Source organism: Melanotaenia boesemani, chromosome 22 (assembly GCF_017639745.1).
Source record: "Melanotaenia boesemani isolate fMelBoe1 chromosome 22, fMelBoe1.pri, whole genome shotgun sequence".
NCBI classification, from domain to species: domain Eukaryota; kingdom Metazoa; phylum Chordata; class Actinopteri; order Atheriniformes; family Melanotaeniidae; genus Melanotaenia; species Melanotaenia boesemani.
Window position 1 is genome coordinate 6,435,877 of NC_055703.1, and position 19,350 is coordinate 6,455,226.

The window sequence follows — 19,350 nt, forward strand, 5'->3', positions numbered from 1 at the left end:
GATCCAGTTGCGATTAAATGTTTGATAGTAATGGTGTTTTATTGTTTATTTTAATCTTAACTGGTTCTCCTGTGAAAGAAACAAGTCGAGTAATTTTTTCATGGACTTTAGTCGCCCCCTGCTGGTGGTTGGAGAGAATGCAAGTTTAAGGAAACGCCTTTTACACCAAGAAGCTAAATCTACTTTTTATGTACAGTCAATGTAGAAGATGCACATTTTTTTTTATTATTTAATTTCTGATCATGACAAAGAATTAAAATGTCATATCAAACAATTAATAAACAAGGTAATCTTTATTCTTTTTATTGATCTATTTGTTATACAGGTTGTGTTGTAGCTCTCACCTCTGTCACAAAGTTTGTGGTTGCGTTGCTGAGTGTTTTTAACATGGGAGTGGCCTCGGCGTAGAACAGAGACATCCTATTGGCCATCTCATTGTTTACTTCGTTTTCAATGTCCAGCTGAGGGAGAAGACACAATGGCACACATTAACTAATCATTAAGACTAATCTACGGCAGGGGTGTCCAAAGTCGGCCCTCAGGTCGCTGTCCTGCAGATTTTTGATGTTTCTTGCTGCAGCAAACCTGAATCAGATTAATGGATCAACATGCTCCTGCAGCACTTAAGCTGCTGATGAGAGCCATTTGATGTGAATCAGGTGTGTTGGAGCAGGAAAACATATAAAACCTGCAGGAGAGCTGGAGATGGACACCTCTACTCTACAGATGTAAAACAAAACAACAGTCATTTTTTCTAAGTCTTACGTTCATGTTGTTTATCCGGTTCCGGCTGATGGTCCTTCTGTAGTAGCTGAAGTCGTTCTGGATGGCAGGGATTCTCATCTGAAGCCAGAAAAACACAAAATAAAATATCTTATACAAGTGTGATAAGCAGTCTGTGTGTTTCTGTGTGTGTGTTTCCAGCAGACCTTGAGTTCATCGAAGCGCAGAGTAAAGTGGAGGATCTCAGCGAACTGTTTGGCAATCGCCTGCTCCCTCTCCAGGTGCTGGGTGGGCGTGAGGGGCGGGCACGTCAGGGACTCCAACAAACTCTTCAGAGCCTCCTCTGCACACAAACCACAACTAAACATTTAGAAATGTATTTGGCCATGCACACCATAAATAAATGAGTAAATAAACCAACTTTTGTTGTGAGAGATGATTTTTGTTCTGTTAGAATTTAAATTAAAATAGAAATTAAACAGATAACTGCATCAGTGCAAACAATTTATTTGGATTTAAAATGAGAATATAGTTTTTTGTTTATAACTGGTAAGTTACAGATCTTACAGATGTGTGTGTAATAACTTTGTCTCCCATGTAAACACACCTAATCTGAGGGAGAAACTGTAAAACGTCTTGAGCTTGATGACCAGCGGACAGACGGAGTTCCAGGCTCGCTCCTGCAGCATCCGGTCGTTGGGATTTTGAATCGCCTGGAAAAAAACAGAATAGGCAGATGAAGGGTGACGTGCATCTTTATTTTATCTATTAAATATGTGTGCATGTGCTGTCGTACATCTCTGATCTCCTGGCCTGCCCCTTTGTATGCCTGCAGACCGGCCAGGATGCTCTCAGACTCCTGGAGGACCGAATTAACCTGGTTCCACAGCTCACGCTCTCCCTCTGTCGGCTGTGCATCTGGCACAAGCAAAGAAAAATGAATCTGAATTCACATAAAACACAAACATTTCTGAGTCATCAGAGCAAAACCAAGCAAAAATCAGTTATAACTTGTAATTAGCCTTAGCACAAAAAGTAAGGAAATTAGTATTCGGTGGTTTATTTCTTTGTTGTAACATTGCTTCTTGATAATAAATCTCATATCGCTGGAAAGATTGTTTATTTCTCTTTTAAATGGAGCCACATCTGTAAGGAAAATGCATTTGTGGGATGAGCAGCAGAGCAGCAAACTCCACTCTAATGCTCATTCCACAAATGCATTTTCCTTACAGATGTGGCTCCATTTAAAAGGGAAATAAACAGGGTTTCCAATAAAATGAGATTTAATACCAAGAAGTATTGTAACAACAAAAAAAAATCCTCCAAACACATCTGTCATATAACAGAGAAAGCAATTTTAAACTTTATAAGAAAAGAAGCATTTATGTTGAATGATTTTGCTGCTTGGAAAAAAAATATTTAGAACAGAAAATTAAGAGAAAAAAAAGAAACATTCAGCACAATGAATGAGTGAAGGAGAAAGGGAGAAACGTTTATACCACATAAATCCATCTACAGTCAAATATTAAATGTTGCTGCCCCTTATCTTCACTTTAACACCTTAATGATAAAATATGAAATGTGATATTTATACTTTAATTTCACATTTTGTTAATTTAACATGTTTTTAACACAGTTAATTTAAGTAGAATTTATTGGAAAATCAGTTTCTTTATTGAAACATTTATGTAGCTTCTGTATTTGTTTTTCTATTATGGCCATTTCAGATGGTCATATTTTACAATTTTACACTAGTAAATCTTGGATATGCCCACAGAAACGAAACTTTACTGTGATCTGAATGGCTCTGGGGTTTTGTCAGCGTGTGAATTCTGTGCACAGCAATGTTTTAATATTTGACTGTAAAAGCTGCAGAGATTTTTATAACAGACAAGCAGCTACTGCAGAACCGATATATGAGACAAGTGCATTTTTTAGATTTTGTAAATGTGTCATTTTGCATCAGCTTATGTCAAGGTTAGGGTTAGGGGTTGTCTGTATGAAACTCAGAATACAGGCTTTGACTATCATAACCACAGAGAGTCACACTCTTACTATAACAGCTCTAAATATAGAGCATCACTGACATTTAAACTATGTCTGGAGTCTGTTTTGCATTTCAAAAAGGCTCCACTCCCATAATTTCCTCTTTGCTGAACAAACAAAGCCTGAGGTTGGCTGCAGTGGGAGAGCAGCTGAAATGCCACAGAGGAGGTGTATTGTGTTTTTCTTTTGCAGGACGTCACAGCAAAACCAGATTTGGTAGCTTATTCTAGCAGTCATTTAGCTACTCTGCAGTTATTTGGTTTGTTAATGATCATTCTGCAGAATCTGCACCACAAACAAGACTTTTAAACAATCAGATGGTGGCAGATTAATGATGTCTCATATGTCACACAGAGGCTTGCATGCACACAAAGCAGACAGCAGAGGTCAGGGCTCAGATTCATTCTTCAACTTGGAACAAAGAATGGGACTGCCATCTTAAAGCCTTTCTGAAATCAATCATCAATTATAATAAGCAGCTTTCAGAGGCAACATTAGAAATTCAAAAAAAGGACAATTCAGTCACTGAATGGTCTGACCCCTGACCAGCCAGGCTAAAGGAAAAATGACCAGAGAGCAAGAGGGGAGCAGGAGAGGTGGTCCGGCAGAAGTTCAGGCATTAGCTGAGCTCACTTTCAAAGTCAAGGAAAAAGTTTGGCCCCTGTTCAAGCTCTGTGCAAGTGAGCACTTTTAACAGATTCCCCATTTGGTTTCTGCAAGAGAGAGAGAAAAAGGAAAGGAAGAGAAGCACAAGTGATGTTAAAAAGTAATAAAAAGTTATCTGAACGGAGCAGGAAGTCATAACCACACAGAGGAAACAGCAGCAGGGAGGAAGCGAAGGAGAAGAGAGCGGAGCGAAGGCAGACCCCTTCATGACTTCGTCATGAAGAGAAGAGACCCACTCTCTCCATGTTTTCTTCCACTCGCCTGCCACACTTACTTTCAAAGTCCAGGAAAAAGTGTGGATAGTTCTCTATTTCCCTTGTTAGGACTTTTAGCAGGTTACCCATTCCAGCAAACCTAATGGTCAGAATACAGATGTTAAAAATCTAAACCACAGTCCATTTTCACACACATATATATCTGACATGTAGTTGACCTCAGACAGAATCATCATGACCTGCAAGTTGAATATGTTCACTGTTAACACGTGACTGACACACACATTTCTATAATTAGATTCAAATCAATTTTAAACCCATTTAAAGTCAGTATTGTGTCTGATGATGTAGCAGCTACAGAAGATGACAGATGGAACGTGGTGCCACGACTTTCAGAGAGCTTACAGTTGCACTTTTGTCCGAGGCACAAACACTGAACTCTATATATGTCGAGTCCTTGTCTAAAAACTGGAGCAAAGTAAGCTGGACGTCAGGAAATGAATCAAATCAATGAATGAAATTTGTTTAATTGCAGGAAAAAGTAAAAAAATAAATAAAAAATTAATAGAATTCAATCTTGAAATATATTTTTCCACCATTTTTTCCACAATATTTCAACATTTTAGTTTTCATCTTTCACCATTTTAAGGAAAAAAAGGACATTTTTAAAGTAGGAACCGACAAGCAAAAAACTCAATTAACCAACTATTCAGGCAGCAAATGTTCAGAAAACAGAATTTCAAACAAACAACTTAAAGCAAAAAGATATCAATTTCACTAACATGAAAAAACACTAATATGGAGCTACAGCAGAGAACGAGGCATTTAGTTCCAGGTTATTATATTTAAATCAGCCCCTCACTCTTCCAGGTTCTTGATCTCTCTTTTTACTTAACGAGAGATCTTTAGAAATAAAACTAAATGGTAAAATAAGCATCTTTATCCTTGTATTACAATGAAAGAAAAGAATCTAATTCTTTGGTTTGACTGCTGTGAACATGTATGAGTTTCTTGGTCAGTAAAGAGGCTGAGAAAGCAATATCCCTTCACCCTTACCGAATAAAACCCCAGAGCTTCTGAACCAGTTTCTCAGCTCTGTTGGATCCAGGCCTTTCTAAACGCAGCCAAACACAAAAACCTAGCCCTGAATTACAGTCACGCACCATAAAGCTTTTATTGGAGGCAAAAAGCAGAAGGCAGGTAGTAATTTCCAGGGGAAAAGTCGACCTCCCCAGGCATGAAAGGTGGTCATAAACTCTGTAATCACAGCAGGCTTTAAACCTACAGTGGCATAATATGGGGCCATGATCACATTTAAAGGTTGAACTTCACAGTTCATCGAGGGGAACAGCAGAGCACCGCTGCTTTCAAGCGGGAAGAAAGATGTGATGTCTGAACATAAAATGAAAACATGAGTATGTAGAAAAAAACATGTTTTAATACACAAATTCACACCAAAAACAGAGTCATTGATCTCACATCCAGAGCTCCATCTTCCCTCGATTTAAGTCAAAGTGGAGGGGCAACAAAAGAGACACTGTGCTGCAGTGTGCGCATGATAATCACACTGCATCGCCTCCAGCGAGAAAACGACTTTTTCCACCATGGCATTCATTCCTTATCTTAAACTCATCAGATTCAGATATAAAACAGACAATCCTGATGATAGCAGGCTGAATATCTATCCTGCAGCAGCCGCTTTATTCCTGAAGAAGTTAAAATTATTTAAAAATGTGTGATTTATCATTAAATGCAGCTTAATCCAGTCTCAGTTAAACACATGGACGTACCAGGAGGGGGCAGCCTTGATTTGCTTTTACATTTTTCCAACAAGGAGTGAAGTTGCACTGCAGAGGTAACATGTTGGAGCATGTGCTGTGGCACGCTCTGTTTTATTCTTCTTCTTTTTTTTTGGGGCAAACAATGACCTGCATCTACAAGTTCCTTAATAGTCTCTAACCAAACACTGGTTTTACTATCCTTAAATGGCTGTTTACCATCCAAACAGAAAGTTTGGATAGAGATAAAGATTTAGATTTACAGGAGTGCTCACAGAACATAAAATAAAAAAAATAATAAATTCTGGGCTAAATGTGCTTTTTTATGTATAACATCTTCAGCTGAATTTGTGAATGAGTCAATTTTCCCGATTTTGAGAGATTCTTGGTGGAAATCCATTCAAGTACTCACACTGTTAGACTGCTGTGCGTCTCTGCAAGCTAAAAGTGCTAGTAAGCTAATTGGCTTGTCGTGGGAAAATATATGATTATGGTAATCTTAGATTACAGTTTAGAAGGAAAGACACAATTCAGAGCTCTTCACACAGTGTTGCCATGTCACCATCTGTTTAAACTGATATTTTTCTATTGACAAAATGCAAAAGAACAAGAAATCCCGACGCAAAACAGCAGAGATCAGAGTAAGTATGAGAAGGCAAATCATGCATCCAGCTTATTCTTGTTATATTCGTTGTAACAAACATGAATAGCGTCACTCCCTGAATTTCACACAGCAGAAACATCATTTTCATATCATTTTAGCAGAGGTCTAATCCATCTAAACGCACCAGAACGTGTTTTTTCCCTCTCTAAATCACAGCAGACAGCTTTATCTTGTATTTCTTATTTTTTGAGCGCAACATGAAAATGAAAGGAATGTGCAGCAAAAGAAGAAAAAAGCACTGAGACATAAAAATTGTTTGTTGCCACTACAACAATGCCAGTCTTTGTGTTTATTTCTGACTTCGTATTTATCAATGAGTATAAGTTATATAACAGGAATATCTTTCCTCATAATGTTATGATGAAGGATTAGAGCATTAGTTACGGCTGGTTGCGCCTTATGATCCAACATCAAAGCACACGTGAAACTCTGTCTTCATATATTTTGCTTAATGTGTAATGTGCTCTACATGCGCTAAGAGGAAGTGATGCATGACAGTGTAATTTAAAGGTAACAGTGTCCTAAAATGTCAAATCCAGACTGAATATCTGCTGAGCTACTTTGCTTCATGGGACTTTCTCCCCTTCAGTCTTTGTTCTCATAACCAAGACAGGGAAAATACTCTGGGAATTCTCTGGTTTACCCAGTTCCTCTTTCACAGCCTCTCATCTACGTGGCCTTGACTGAGAGTGGAAACTTTAACTTTCCTCTTTCTCAGAGTTTTTATCATTATTAAGAGGAATGCCACAAATACGATACTGCATAGAAGAGTGTTCTGGTGAGAAATAGGCCAATGATGAGAATTTCAATGAAATTCATGAAAGTTGTTGTAATAGCGGCAAAAGAGCTTCTTGTGACAGAAATACACTAAGGCAGACTGATTATGAAGGATTATTATAAAGTTTTACATTAGTAACAATTAAAAAAAAAATCAATTTATAGATTTTAGCAATTGCTTTTTCTTATATTCATTTAGTTTGTTTTAGCGGGAACAAGCAGTGTCAAAAATTTCCTCCAAGATTAATAAAGTTTATCTTATATACCTGAAACAAAAAGATATTTCCTTTCACAGAAAGCCCTGGTTAAACAAACAAACAAACAAATAAATGTAGATACAATTAAATTTAAAAATTAAAATTAAATAAAATTAAATAAAATAATACAAATGAGGAAAATCACAAACCTAAATATTCAAAATGCATTTTGACCAAATAAAAATGAAAATAACTCTTCCAGCCTCTGTAGATTTCACACTGTGCTGAAGTAAACAGTGACAAGGGAAATTTTTAACTTCCCTGTCTGAGCAATTTGTTGTCGTCAGTGACAGCAAAGAGAAAAAAAAAACAAAACCAAGACTTCTCATGTGACCTTCAACTGTAACGTAACCATTTCTGTTGCAGTGTATCTGGTTTTAAAGTTAAAATTGGTTTTCTCTGTCCGCACAGAAGTAAACCAAACAAATGAGTAAACTTGAAATTAAATATTCAGTTCTGATTACTTCAACATCTTCATCATTTACAGCAGCAGGTTTATATTTAATGTGAAAATATTGCTAAAAATGTTTATTGCAGTTACATAAAACTAAACTAAATAATTAAAAACTGACAAAACATGTTTGATTTGAGTCATTAAGGTCGTCTTTGCATCATCTGGTGTCCAGTTGTTTGATAAAAAAAAAAGCCTGCCTTGGCTTTTCTGCATACCACCAACAGCTGACTGTGACAAAACAAAACACATCTTTACATAAATAAAGACCATAAGCTAGCAGACATGGAAAAAATATATTATTTAAACTCTTTAAAGAACATCTTTCAGGTGTTAGAATTACCTAAACATGCTTGTTAATACAGAAGTAGTTCTGATGAGATAAACGGAGCATTAACCTTCTTTTGTCCATGTTTATGTGAACTATGATGTCTCATGAAATCTGGGTTTACATCTTGTTGTTTTCATGCTTTGCTGAATGAAGGCCCCTAATGCTTTGAGTAAACTAAACGGAATAAAACTGACAGGAGATAACTTAGCAGATCTTCATGCAGATTAGAGAATCTGCTTTGCAGTTTAGGTCACTTTTATTTTCCTCACTAAACACAAAGACTGAATTATACGATGCATCTTTTACGAACCTTAAATGGAAAGTTTGGAAATCCTCTGTCCAAGCTAGTTTCTTTTAACAAGCTGACAGGATGAACTCTTCAACCGCTTTCATGGAAAAAGATTTTGGGCTTAATGTAACAACAGCAGACTAATCCCATCTCTACTCGTCTAAACCACATCACTGTTAAAAGGCTAATGAGCCTTAACAGCAGCTTACAGTGTTCACTAGCCCAAACATGAGTGTGAGACATACCTTCTCAGGTGGAGGACCTCAGGTTTTTGTCTATATCATCCGCTATCTTGCTGTCTCTGAAATAAGACAAAAGAAACTGATTACAATCCAGACCAAGCAGAAATAAAGTGGAAGGAAAGCAGTCACACTGATGGTTATTAAATTTTGTGTCAGTCTGAATGTCTGCCTACCCGTGCATGTCCCTCATCTCATTGGACGGACTATCAACTTCCTAATTAACCAACTTCTTCTTTTCTGCTAACACATACATGCACTCAATAAACAAATACAACCCTCACCCGTCATGAAACACGGCACTAAATTATTCAGCAGTGAAATCTACATGCTTGTCTGTCATATCTACAGAAAGCTGATGAAGCCTCTGTCTGTTGGATGGCTACTGGAGTTTTAAATATCCCGTGACAAGCTGAGGCTGCGAACGTTCACTTAGATGCACTCTACTTTAACTCCCTCCGGGGTGTGAGGAGAAAAATAAATAAGAAGCAGAGAAAAGGGTCATCCACCTCCAGTGTGACAATTATGACCCAGTGGTAGACATGATTATAGTCTGAAATCCTTAAACAAAGAAACATAAGGCAGTATTTAATAAAATTTTCCACCTGCTTCCTATCATTAACAAGGCAGACAATCATAGCAAACTAATGCAGCAGGCTAGACAGACTTTCTCTTTGCATCAGTGCATTATGAGACACTGGCCAGCAGCAAAGTAAATCTGAATCATGGAGTGGACCGTCTGGAAAGAAATAAGTAGAAGTAATAAAGCTGCTGTGGATGGTTAACATTACATTGCATACTGTGTTGTGGCCTGAAATATTTGTAATTTTATGGCTCTGTGTGCTGCAGCTAATTTTAGTCCGACCACTTCTTTGGTGACAGCAAATCTGTCTTTTTTTTTTTTTTTAAATTATATTATTTTGTCTTATACCACAAGTGCTGGTTTAAACAGCCTTTAAACATTTTTCAGAATGTGGTGGAGTAGGGAACAGCTGTGTTATGGGAGATGTTGATGTTGAAAATGAATGGAGAAAGTTTAGAAGGTGAAGCTGTAGAAGACGCTGAAGTTGAACATGACACAGAGAAAAGGATCCTTATCTGTGTTCTGGAGATACTTTGGTGTCAAAAGGTCGGACGGGGAACTGTTGAGCTACAGATGTCAAAAACAGGAGGAATTTTCTGCACCACTTTAGCTGCAAACATGCTTTGGAGCACCAAGAATGTCGGAAACTATGATCAACACCCTCCACATCATCAGGTAAAACTGAAAAAGCTGGAGGACACTCGGGTCAGAGGTCACCTATTGTCACCTTGGTTAAGAAAAAAAAAAGCGTTGGATTGAGATAACCAACAGCATCCCAATCCATGCAGACCTGGTTCTGATAAGTACTGTGAAGAAAGATGGATAGACGGTGTATAGATATTATGTTGTTTTTTATTGATTGAGCTAGCTGTTCTTAAAGTCTACATGATCACTTGAATAATCTGATAACTATCAGATTTTTGGTGTAAAAGAGATCAACAGAGAGAGAATTACTGCAGTAAATTATTCAATAAAGCAAAATCAGCCAGGCAGCGATTAACACACCTAGATTACTCTGATGTCTTTGTGCATGTACACCCACACACCGGATTTATTTCATTAATTTTTTTAACACCTGAGCATATGCATGCAGTAGCGGGAAGTTGGAGAAGAAATTAATCAAAGCATGTGCATGTAGTCTATTTTGTAGGCTAATTAGCTACAACATTAGCAACTAATGCTAAGACGGTGGGCGCCGCCATGTCCAACAAAGACTGCTTCTTCAGAAAACAACAGGGTGGCACGAACACAGCAAGAAATCCAATAATGGACTGAAAACCGTAGACCAGGGTTTTTCCAAATATCACATTTCAGAAGTGCATGTAGACGCTTCAGATCCAATTATTACAAGGATCCGATTACTGCCAGTTATAAGATTGTGATGGTCATGTAAATGGTCTCAGTAGAACGTGTGGTTAACACCTAGTCATGCATGAAAAACAAATAATGCCGTCAAATACCGCCACAACTGGGAAAAATATAGTGCTAGTCCAACTTCCCAGCACTAAGACTTACAGCCTTGGTCCAGAACATTCTAGTACAATACTGTAAGCTTAGTGCAGTGGTTCTCAAACTGGGGGGTGGGCCCCCTAGGGTCTAAAAGATGTTCTTTTACACTGCTAACAAAACATGGACAAATTTATGAAAGTACCAATGGGAAAACAATATTGAGAGATTTCAACTACCAAAGAAAATACAAGACTATATGATGAGGCATCTCTTGCCCTGGACTGGACCAGGTAACGGTCAAGTAATGGTCAATGGTCAATGAAGAGGCCAAAAAGTATGTCTCAAAATACCATCTGACAGTATAAAGCCATGTTACTACACCACTTGGGGACTTTTCATCCTGAACACAAAGAAAAACCTGATATAAAAATAAGTTCAGTAAATAACTTATTTAAGCTGCTTTGAACCAAAAACATGAAATTGGAATTTGAGAAATTCACAGTTAAAATAAAACAATCACATAAAAATACTTTCCATTATTTTTTATGTAATATGTATTAAATACAAATGTAGTGCCTTGAGACTGGTTAAATCATTAAATCTACAACTTTCAATCATTTCAAATGATTTGTTTTTCCTAACACTCAAACATGTAAAGATTGGAAGCCGTTTTTTGTCCAAGCCACTTTCTTCTGAACAAGCAAACAGTTCTGGGGAAAAGGGATAGCATTTAAATTCTGTTACACAGGAAAAAAAACATGTCAAACGTGAAAGGCTGCAGCCAAACCGACTGTGTTGGCTTTCATCCATCAACAGAGTGCGGGAAAAAGGAGTGTGATGCTGTGGATGGATGGATGGATGATCCACAGAGACACTAAATGCTCTCCTTATAAGGAAATAGTGTGTGGTGGCTCCCTGTTGTTTGACACATGAGTGGCTTTTGCCAAAACATCACGCTATATCCATGGATACGCACACGCAGACACACATGGTCACACCTCATGTGTCCTCTCTGGAGTTCCCAACTTTTGCCAAAAACACCATGTGGGCAGCACAGACTGTGTTAAAGGGAGCAGACACTATAATCATACCAACCCTGCCTAATATACATCCAACTTTTCTCCTTCTGGAAGCTTCATCTCCTTTATGCTAATCTTTTCCCCCCCATGGCTTTTTTCATCCCTACTCTTTCCTTTTCCTCTCTGCACTTTGAATAAAAGAAAAAAATTCCTTATTTTTTTTAAACCAGACAGGTGTCCCCAGACAGTCAGCTCAACAGCTCAGTGATTATGATTATATTTACACGAATTAATCAGCATGCATCATTTCACAGCCGGTCTATCATCCATCCACCCTCAGGTAGTCGTCCTAGTGAGCAAAGCTTTCAGTAAAACAATAATGCATTCGGCCAGTCAGCAGAACAGCCACTCAGCTCAGTATAAAGTCAGTAAATCTGTCAATCATCCCAGCGGGTGGTGGAGTCAGACAGTGCAGAGGGAGATGCGTGCAGACGTCTAAAAAATAAACATGTTTTTCAGGAAGCATCAGTCGAGAGCGAAAATGGAATTTTCCACTGACCTTAAAGGAATAACACACAGTGATACCATCATGTCAAATATTGAAATTAAGCTTTTTTTTTTGGGGACATATCACCTTTCAACGCATAATTTTTAACCCCTTAAAGCCATTTTTGACTAATTTGATATAAACCACTTCAGACCTTTTAAAATTTTTATTTCTTTTTATCCGATTAATGTATTAATTTATTTTACTATTATTAATTTATTTTATACAATTTATTTAATATATTTTTACTTACTGTTAAAATATTTAATTCTGTTTTTTTTTTGTCTTAATTTTTTTCATTATTTTTTACTCTATTTGTAAAATGACTAAACTTTTTTTTCCACACAGAGGAAAATTTTAGATATTTTGCAGCTTTTATAATTATAAATTTTATTATTCAGTTTTTTTGTTTTTTCCCCCCCCAATAAATCCACTTGTTGTCTTTGCAGTCAGGTGCTAAGATGTTTCAGCCTCAAGTGTTTTCCCCCATCTTAGCCACAATTTACTGATTTATACTGAAAACTGTTTATTTGTTTTATTTTTATTTATTTTTTTGTTATAATATAAATTTGTCACAACACTGGTGTCACAACTAGACAATGCTGGGAATGTGGTGCAGCAGGAAATTGTTGGGGGAGCTTTTTCACTGCTACACCAGCAAACATCCAGCAAAGCAGCTGTGTTATTGGAGAAGTTCATGTGTGAAAATGGACGGAGGGAGTTTGGAAAGTGAAGCTGTAGCAGACATTGAAGTTAAACAAGAGAGAAAAAACTATACTTATCTGTGGTCTGGAGATACTTGGTTGTAAAAGGTCAAACAATCATTACTATTTACTCAAAATGCTGTCAAGCTAGATTCATGGATATCAGGCTGAATTTCTTGATCCACCTTAACAATAACGATGTATTATGCTGGTTAAAGCCTACCAAAATATGTTGATACAAGTCAACTCGTGAAATATACCCATTAGAACGTGTATTCAAGATTCAAAGCGTTTATTATTAGTACAACGTGTATATACATATATATAAAATGATGTGATTTTGTTGTTTACTCGAAGTTTCTATTTTAGATGCTTGTCCTCACACACCTGCACCTACAGGTCTGATGGGGAATGAGCTGCCTTTGCTACTTTAGCATGTCATTAATTTTATTATTTTAGTCTGGAAATAAAATAAAAGCAAGACAGCAACTACAGTCAAGGAAAGAGAAACTAGTGCATCACACACTCCTGAAGCAGACAAGTGAAAACCGAAGGGATAAGCCCAGGAAAAAGTTGCTCCAGTTCATCGTTCTGGCCAGTCAGTCTCTATCTATCAAAGATAATTCTGGAAAAATCTGCTGGCTAAAATGCTGTAATCCTGGGCCACAATGTGACTGGTGAAGGAAGATGTAGGTATCTCCAGTTTGGGTTGTTCTGCTTATATGCTGCATCTTGATGAGCATGACGGGTGTATATGTAGCCCTGTTTGTAGGATCTTCAAACTGAACTAAAAGTTGTTGCTAATTTGCTCCATGAAGACGTTCAGGACAGACTGAACAGCAGCTCTATGATCAGAAGTCCTCTTCAGCAGAAACGAGCCCTCTTAGCCGATACTCCAGACCAAAATCTGTCTGCAACACTGTCAGAATTTCCAGTGTTAGAATATTCTCATAAATCCTATTTCCCTTTTAGCATGTTCTTTTGGACCAGCTAAATTATAACTACCTAGACAACACGTCTGAAGACCAGTGATGCCACAGATTACTTGAAAAAGTAATCTGACCACTGATTACTGATTACTTCTTTAAAAAGTAATCTAGTTACTTTACTGATTACTAAGGTTTAGAAGTAACTAAGTTAGATTACTAGTTACTTTATTAGTTAAAACCCCCCAAACAAAAAAATGACAATCGATTTTTTTTCGCATATACTTTACTGAAAGTGCATTAGTTACGAATGGTGACTTTACAATGTTTTGCAACTTGTAACTTTTAATTGTTTTTCACCTTCTATGAACATAGTCAGTCTCTTATTAACTTTGTAAATCATTCAGTGCTTCTTCCCTACCATCATAAGTAAATACATGAGTTCATGTCACGTTCTCCGATAACCGGACTTTAACGTCCACCTCAGTTCCAGAGGCAGCTTGCAAGTTTTGAAAATTACGGGGGAAAAAAAAACGAAAAAAAAAAAAAAAAAAAAAGCATAAGACAAATCTGCATTATGTTTTACGTTTACACATGAGAAAATAATGAAATAGTAACGGACTTATTAAAAAAAAAATCAATTCGGTTTGGAATAGGTTCTGATGAGGGAAGTGGAGAGGCGGACCTCCCATCATGCACCAGGGTAATAAGTTTCTATATCATATTTTTTTCTAAAGTCATGTGCAGTGAATGATTTGTGTTTGTCGATTTAAAAAAGGTCAAGTTTCAGCGAAGAAAGGTAACTGCATGCTTACGAGTACATAAAATTTCTGTACCACCGTTAATGAGAAGGTGTGTTGAGTTAGATAAATACACTTTCGTCCACGGCGCTTGATTTCAAATCATATGTGAAAGGAGTGGGGAGTGCCGAAGTAACGCAGGACGAATATGAAGAGTAACGGTAATTTGATTACATTGTAGGACATCCTAACGCGTTAGATTATATTTTGTTAAAATATGTAGTCAGATTACTGTAACGCGTTACTTTGTAACGCGTTACTGGCATCTCTGCTGAAGACACACCAACTTTAAAAATAAGACAGAAATATCAGCGTTTTTTTAAACTCTCTCAGGGAGGTGAAGATGGAAACACCTGTGTTATACTGAGAACTTCATGTCCGTCACAGCAATGTGCACAGCTGAACTCTGGATCTACCCGGGACTGCAGTAGCCTAAATTCTGAGGCTTATTACGACTTGAAGTGGATCCAATATTCTTTGTATGTTTTGTTAATGTCAACATGTTATCTGTGATCTGAGCTTTAAGAATATTTACAGCGACTTCACGGCGTAAATTCGTCTTTATTTACTTCATCAGGACATTTCAGAAGCTGATTTTTTTTGTTCCTGGTGGGTTTTTTTTGTGTAATTTGTGGAAAATTAATTTGCGATTAAGTTATGTGTGACATGACTTTTCAGCTGAATGTAGAAATTAAATGATGCTTAAGTTGTTGAGTCATTATCAAGTCTCACATTCCCCCTGTAGTAGTGTCATGGAAAGCTGTTAGAGCTGCAGAGCTCATTAATACATAATTCAGGACTGCAGATTTTAGGGTTGCTCAGAAGACAGAGCAATTAGGGGATTCTCCTAACAGTATTATTTATATTATTACTATAATATAGTGAGTATAGTTCCAATTTTATTACCTATGTAATTTCTACTTTAAGTGTTAACAAAACAAAAGAATAGATGGATAAATCTATAATTTCTCTCCTTGATACTTCATACTGTTCAACATGCAGAGACTAATTACTTGCAGTTGACAGGGTCCAGTTAATTCACAGCTATAAATGACTAGAACCAAAGTTTATAAAATAAAACAAAAGACTCCATATCCCACTAGGTTAAAGGGCCCATAACAGCAGATACTTGTGAGCCTATTTTATCTGCCTCTAAAATCAGCTGTTTTCACAGTGTGCCTCATAACCAGAACGCACAGAGCACTGGAAAATAGCAAAAGCCATCTACAGTACAAAACTGTAGGATAGTGGGATATAAGTGCAGGAATTTATTAAACATGTAAAATCATAGTTGGAAATACAGTACAAGAGGCAAAAACAGAGTTTATCCAATGCTAAGGCGCTTAAAACTGAATATTTTGTCTGAGCAGCTTTATTTTTCAACACAGTCTGAAACCTATTAAGACCTATTTATTCTCTACATTAAATGTATACAGAGCATTTAATATATCTTCTGTGCCTTTTACATCTGTAATTTGGTCTGTTTTCGGGACCCTTGCGGATGCCTACTCTGACGGGTAAACACAGTAATACAACCGGAAACTGGAGGGGCAGTATTGAGCTGTATGGCTGCAACCAGCAAATGGAATAAAGAAGCTAAAGAGGCCACAATTTATTTAAAGGCAGCGCAGACCATCGTTGTCTATCCTTCTGCCTCCTTTTATGTCTCTTTTTGAGAGTGTACATCATCATGATTTCCTCCATCATCGCCATCTTTGCTATTGTCTGTAGCCGACATCAGAACTCTGAGCTGAACTACAAACTACTGTCTGGTGCATGTTTTGGCAAACAACCATGGGACACATGACAGTAAGAGACCAGGGACGTTTCAACAGACATACCTATTTACGTATGAAAATAGAGCAAAAATGGGCCTTTGAAGGTCCAGTGCAAAAGAATTACTGACATCTAGCAGTAAAGATGAATGGACAGTGGCTGCCAGTGGCCAAAATTCTTCTAGAAAACATAAACATGTTTTCTCATGCGAGTGGATGCAGTGGCCTCCGGTGCAGACGACTGGTAAACACTCAGGTAAAGCTCAGAGCTTCACTTCATGGCAGCTGCCATGTTTGAGGACCCATGACAAGTAGATGAATGGCTCATTCTAAGAGAATAAAAACACAACAGGCATTTTAATAAAGTGATTATATACCAATAGATATAGTTTTTAAGGATGTATATAAATTATTTATCACTGATTTTGTTACACACTGAAACTTTAAACAGGCTTTCTTGTCATTTCTTTAAAAAGTTATCAGAAATAACTCTCCAGACTTTTTGTAGGACTTTCCAAAGCTCTTCTTCAGATGTTTTCTGCCTTTTATTCCATTCTGTCCAGATGATCCCACACTACTTCAATATTGTTGAGGTCTGGGCTCCGGGGAGGACATCACTCCATGAAGCCTCAGCCTTTTTCTTCCTGGTACCCTTTCTTAACAATGCCTTTTTAACAGCCACCCTTCCATAGAGACCATCACCCCTTTGTCCAGCAGTAGATGGATCAACTGAAAGTCCAGGCGCATCTCTCAGGTCCTGCCTCTGGTCTTTGCTAGATTTTTTTCTATTCCATCTTACTTTCAGATGCTGTTTATCTGCTGTAAATAGTTAAACACAATTTTTTTCTAATAGCTCTCTGAGAATCACCTTGTTGGTGCTTGACAAACTGATATCTTTGGTATTTTTTGTAGATACAAACAAAGGAAGGGCAACAAATTAGATGATGTAGCTAGTCTGCTAGTAACAAATTGCTTAGAGATGCAATTAAAGTTTTAATACATTCCTCAAGTTGCTTGCTTGTTTCCCCTCATGTAGATTCACCAACTGATGGGCTGGTTATTGGAACAGGAATATTTCAGCTTGACCAACAGTAAGAGAAAAATACCCAACATCCAACATAAAGACAACAGAAAGTCTTTTAGCAATACTAGAGAACTAAAACAACAACTGGCTCATTGGAAGAAAATATCGATAAATGAGGAATGACTGTTTGTAGACAGAATCTGAATTCTCCTGTTTAAATCCTGTTTAGTCATTCGTTTTGTTTGCAGGCTTGGGGGGGAAAAAAAACACAAAAGATTTGTTATAATAAATCTACTTAAGCCCTGTATAGACATGAGATTTGTAAGATGAATGCTTCATCAATCTGTCAAAGGAACAACACCCAGACAGATCATATCTACTTAAAGTTAAGGTTTTTTACAATTTGTCATAATAATAGACACTTAGATGATAATAGGAGAGTATTCTGTGGTTTCACTTGTACAGATCCTTATCACAGCTTAGTGTCACTGCAGCTACTCTTATCAAATTCCCCCCACCGCCTTTCTCTGACATGACATCTTCCATCGAGGTCAACAGAAAGTATTTAGAAGACAGCTTAGAGAAAATACTCAATGCTCTATCATCAGTTTAGAAACACAATGCTCTTTTGAAAAGGAAAACCACATAGTATCTCTTCTAATTTTGCAATGTAGAGAATGCAAGCAGCGATTCATAATGTGAACGCTCCTTTGCGCTCAGTCAAGTTATTCACTTGTCCTGAGGGAAGAACAGGCCATGACCCACTTTCAGTCAAAACCTATTGTTTTCTTAATGCTCCATTTAAGGTTTAAATAATCAAAAATTTGCTTTCATTTACATTTTACATGGCTACCACAAAGTATAGACAATTGCAGGGAAAACATAACCTTCTAGGTGTAAACCACTTATTTTTCTATCCATCTTGACCACCAAACAGACCACTTTCAATCAGGAAATTCTTTAATTTCTCCTTTGTTTCAGAAAACTGGCAGCAGGAGTTCTGGAGAGATGGTGTGGATGGAGAGACAGCTGCTGCTGTTCACAGAACTGAAGCATAAATCAATTATTTACATGAACGAGCATCGTGTCCATCCCTAGAAAATGCACATTTCCAGCGTGACTTCAGGTCACGCAACAACAGTTGGTATGCAGCCGTGTGAGTGTGTAAAGAGTATCCACAAATCCCAGGTGCGGCGACCTCTGGCTCACAGTGTCCAGCTCGCAGATGGACAAAGCATGTTGTGAATAAGAGCGCAAATGCCTTTGATGGCAAGAAAATGACCTTTCAGCAGCCTGACAAGGATGGAGAGAGGAGATGACATAGGGTGGGGGAACAGGAGGGTGGGGCACATCTGGCTGGAGGTGGTCTGCCTTCTACAGGCAATACCCTTCAAGGGTTTAGACAACAGTTAACCTTCAAAGGGAGTTCAATGGGCTGGAAGAATGCCATCTTTCCCATAAGCAAATGAATGCGTTTGTCTGGAGCATCTTTGTTCTACTCTGCTCAGCAACAGCCGGTGAGTGGATGATGGATTTATTACAGCTCAGTGAACTGAGGCACTGTGGAGTTTTAGGAGCGTAGGAGGTAAATAACTAATTATCATACACTTGGTAGCACGTAATGGCAAGTACATACATTCACTTTATAAGCATTTTATAACAGCAAATACTGTCATTTTCTTTACAGTCCCTCTAGCCTTCAATACTCTTTTTATTCCCCCCATTCTCTGTACCGCTTAGGCCATTAAGGGTCGCAGGTAAGCTGGAGCCTATCCCAGGATTAACAGGTGAGAAGCAGGGATGTAGTCACATATATAGTCGCATTACTCGCTATTAGAGTCATCAATTAACCTAACATGCATGTCTTCGGATGATGGGAGGAGTACCCAGAGAGAACCTCCCCCCAGCTGAGATTCGAACCAGCGACCTTCTTGCTGTGAGGCTGTGGTGCTAACCACCACACTCACCACACTCAGTCAACTTTTGGTCATATTTAAAGTCCTTTATTATGAACTCTTACCTAAAGTCTATAAACGCTACTATTAAGATGATTTAATCTGTTTTGCACCTGTTTTATTTAACTGCTT

At 37.7% G+C, this 19,350-nt stretch overlaps 1 protein-coding gene across 2 annotated transcripts in view; it reads right to left on the bottom strand.

Moving 5' to 3' along the window:
- Positions 1-19,350, bottom strand: part of fam49a (family with sequence similarity 49 member A) — a 38,240-nt gene that overhangs the window by 2,552 nt on the left and 16,338 nt on the right. Inside the window, exons 2-8 of one of the 2 annotated variants that reach the window (XM_041975184.1) lie at positions 8,443-8,498; positions 3,403-3,482; positions 1,520-1,641; positions 1,331-1,436; positions 930-1,066; positions 766-843; positions 345-461 (exon numbers count right to left, since the gene is read on the bottom strand). In XM_041975184.1, the coding sequence (XP_041831118.1) occupies positions 345-461; positions 766-843; positions 930-1,066; positions 1,331-1,436; positions 1,520-1,641; positions 3,403-3,475 (633 nt within the window). In that variant the 5' untranslated portion in view covers positions 3,476-3,482; positions 8,443-8,498. Of the gene's footprint in view, positions 1-344; positions 462-765; positions 844-929; positions 1,067-1,330; positions 1,437-1,519; positions 1,642-3,402; positions 3,483-3,709; positions 3,790-8,442; positions 8,499-19,350 lie in introns of both variants that reach the window. The other variant, XM_041975185.1, reaches the window with a different exon arrangement.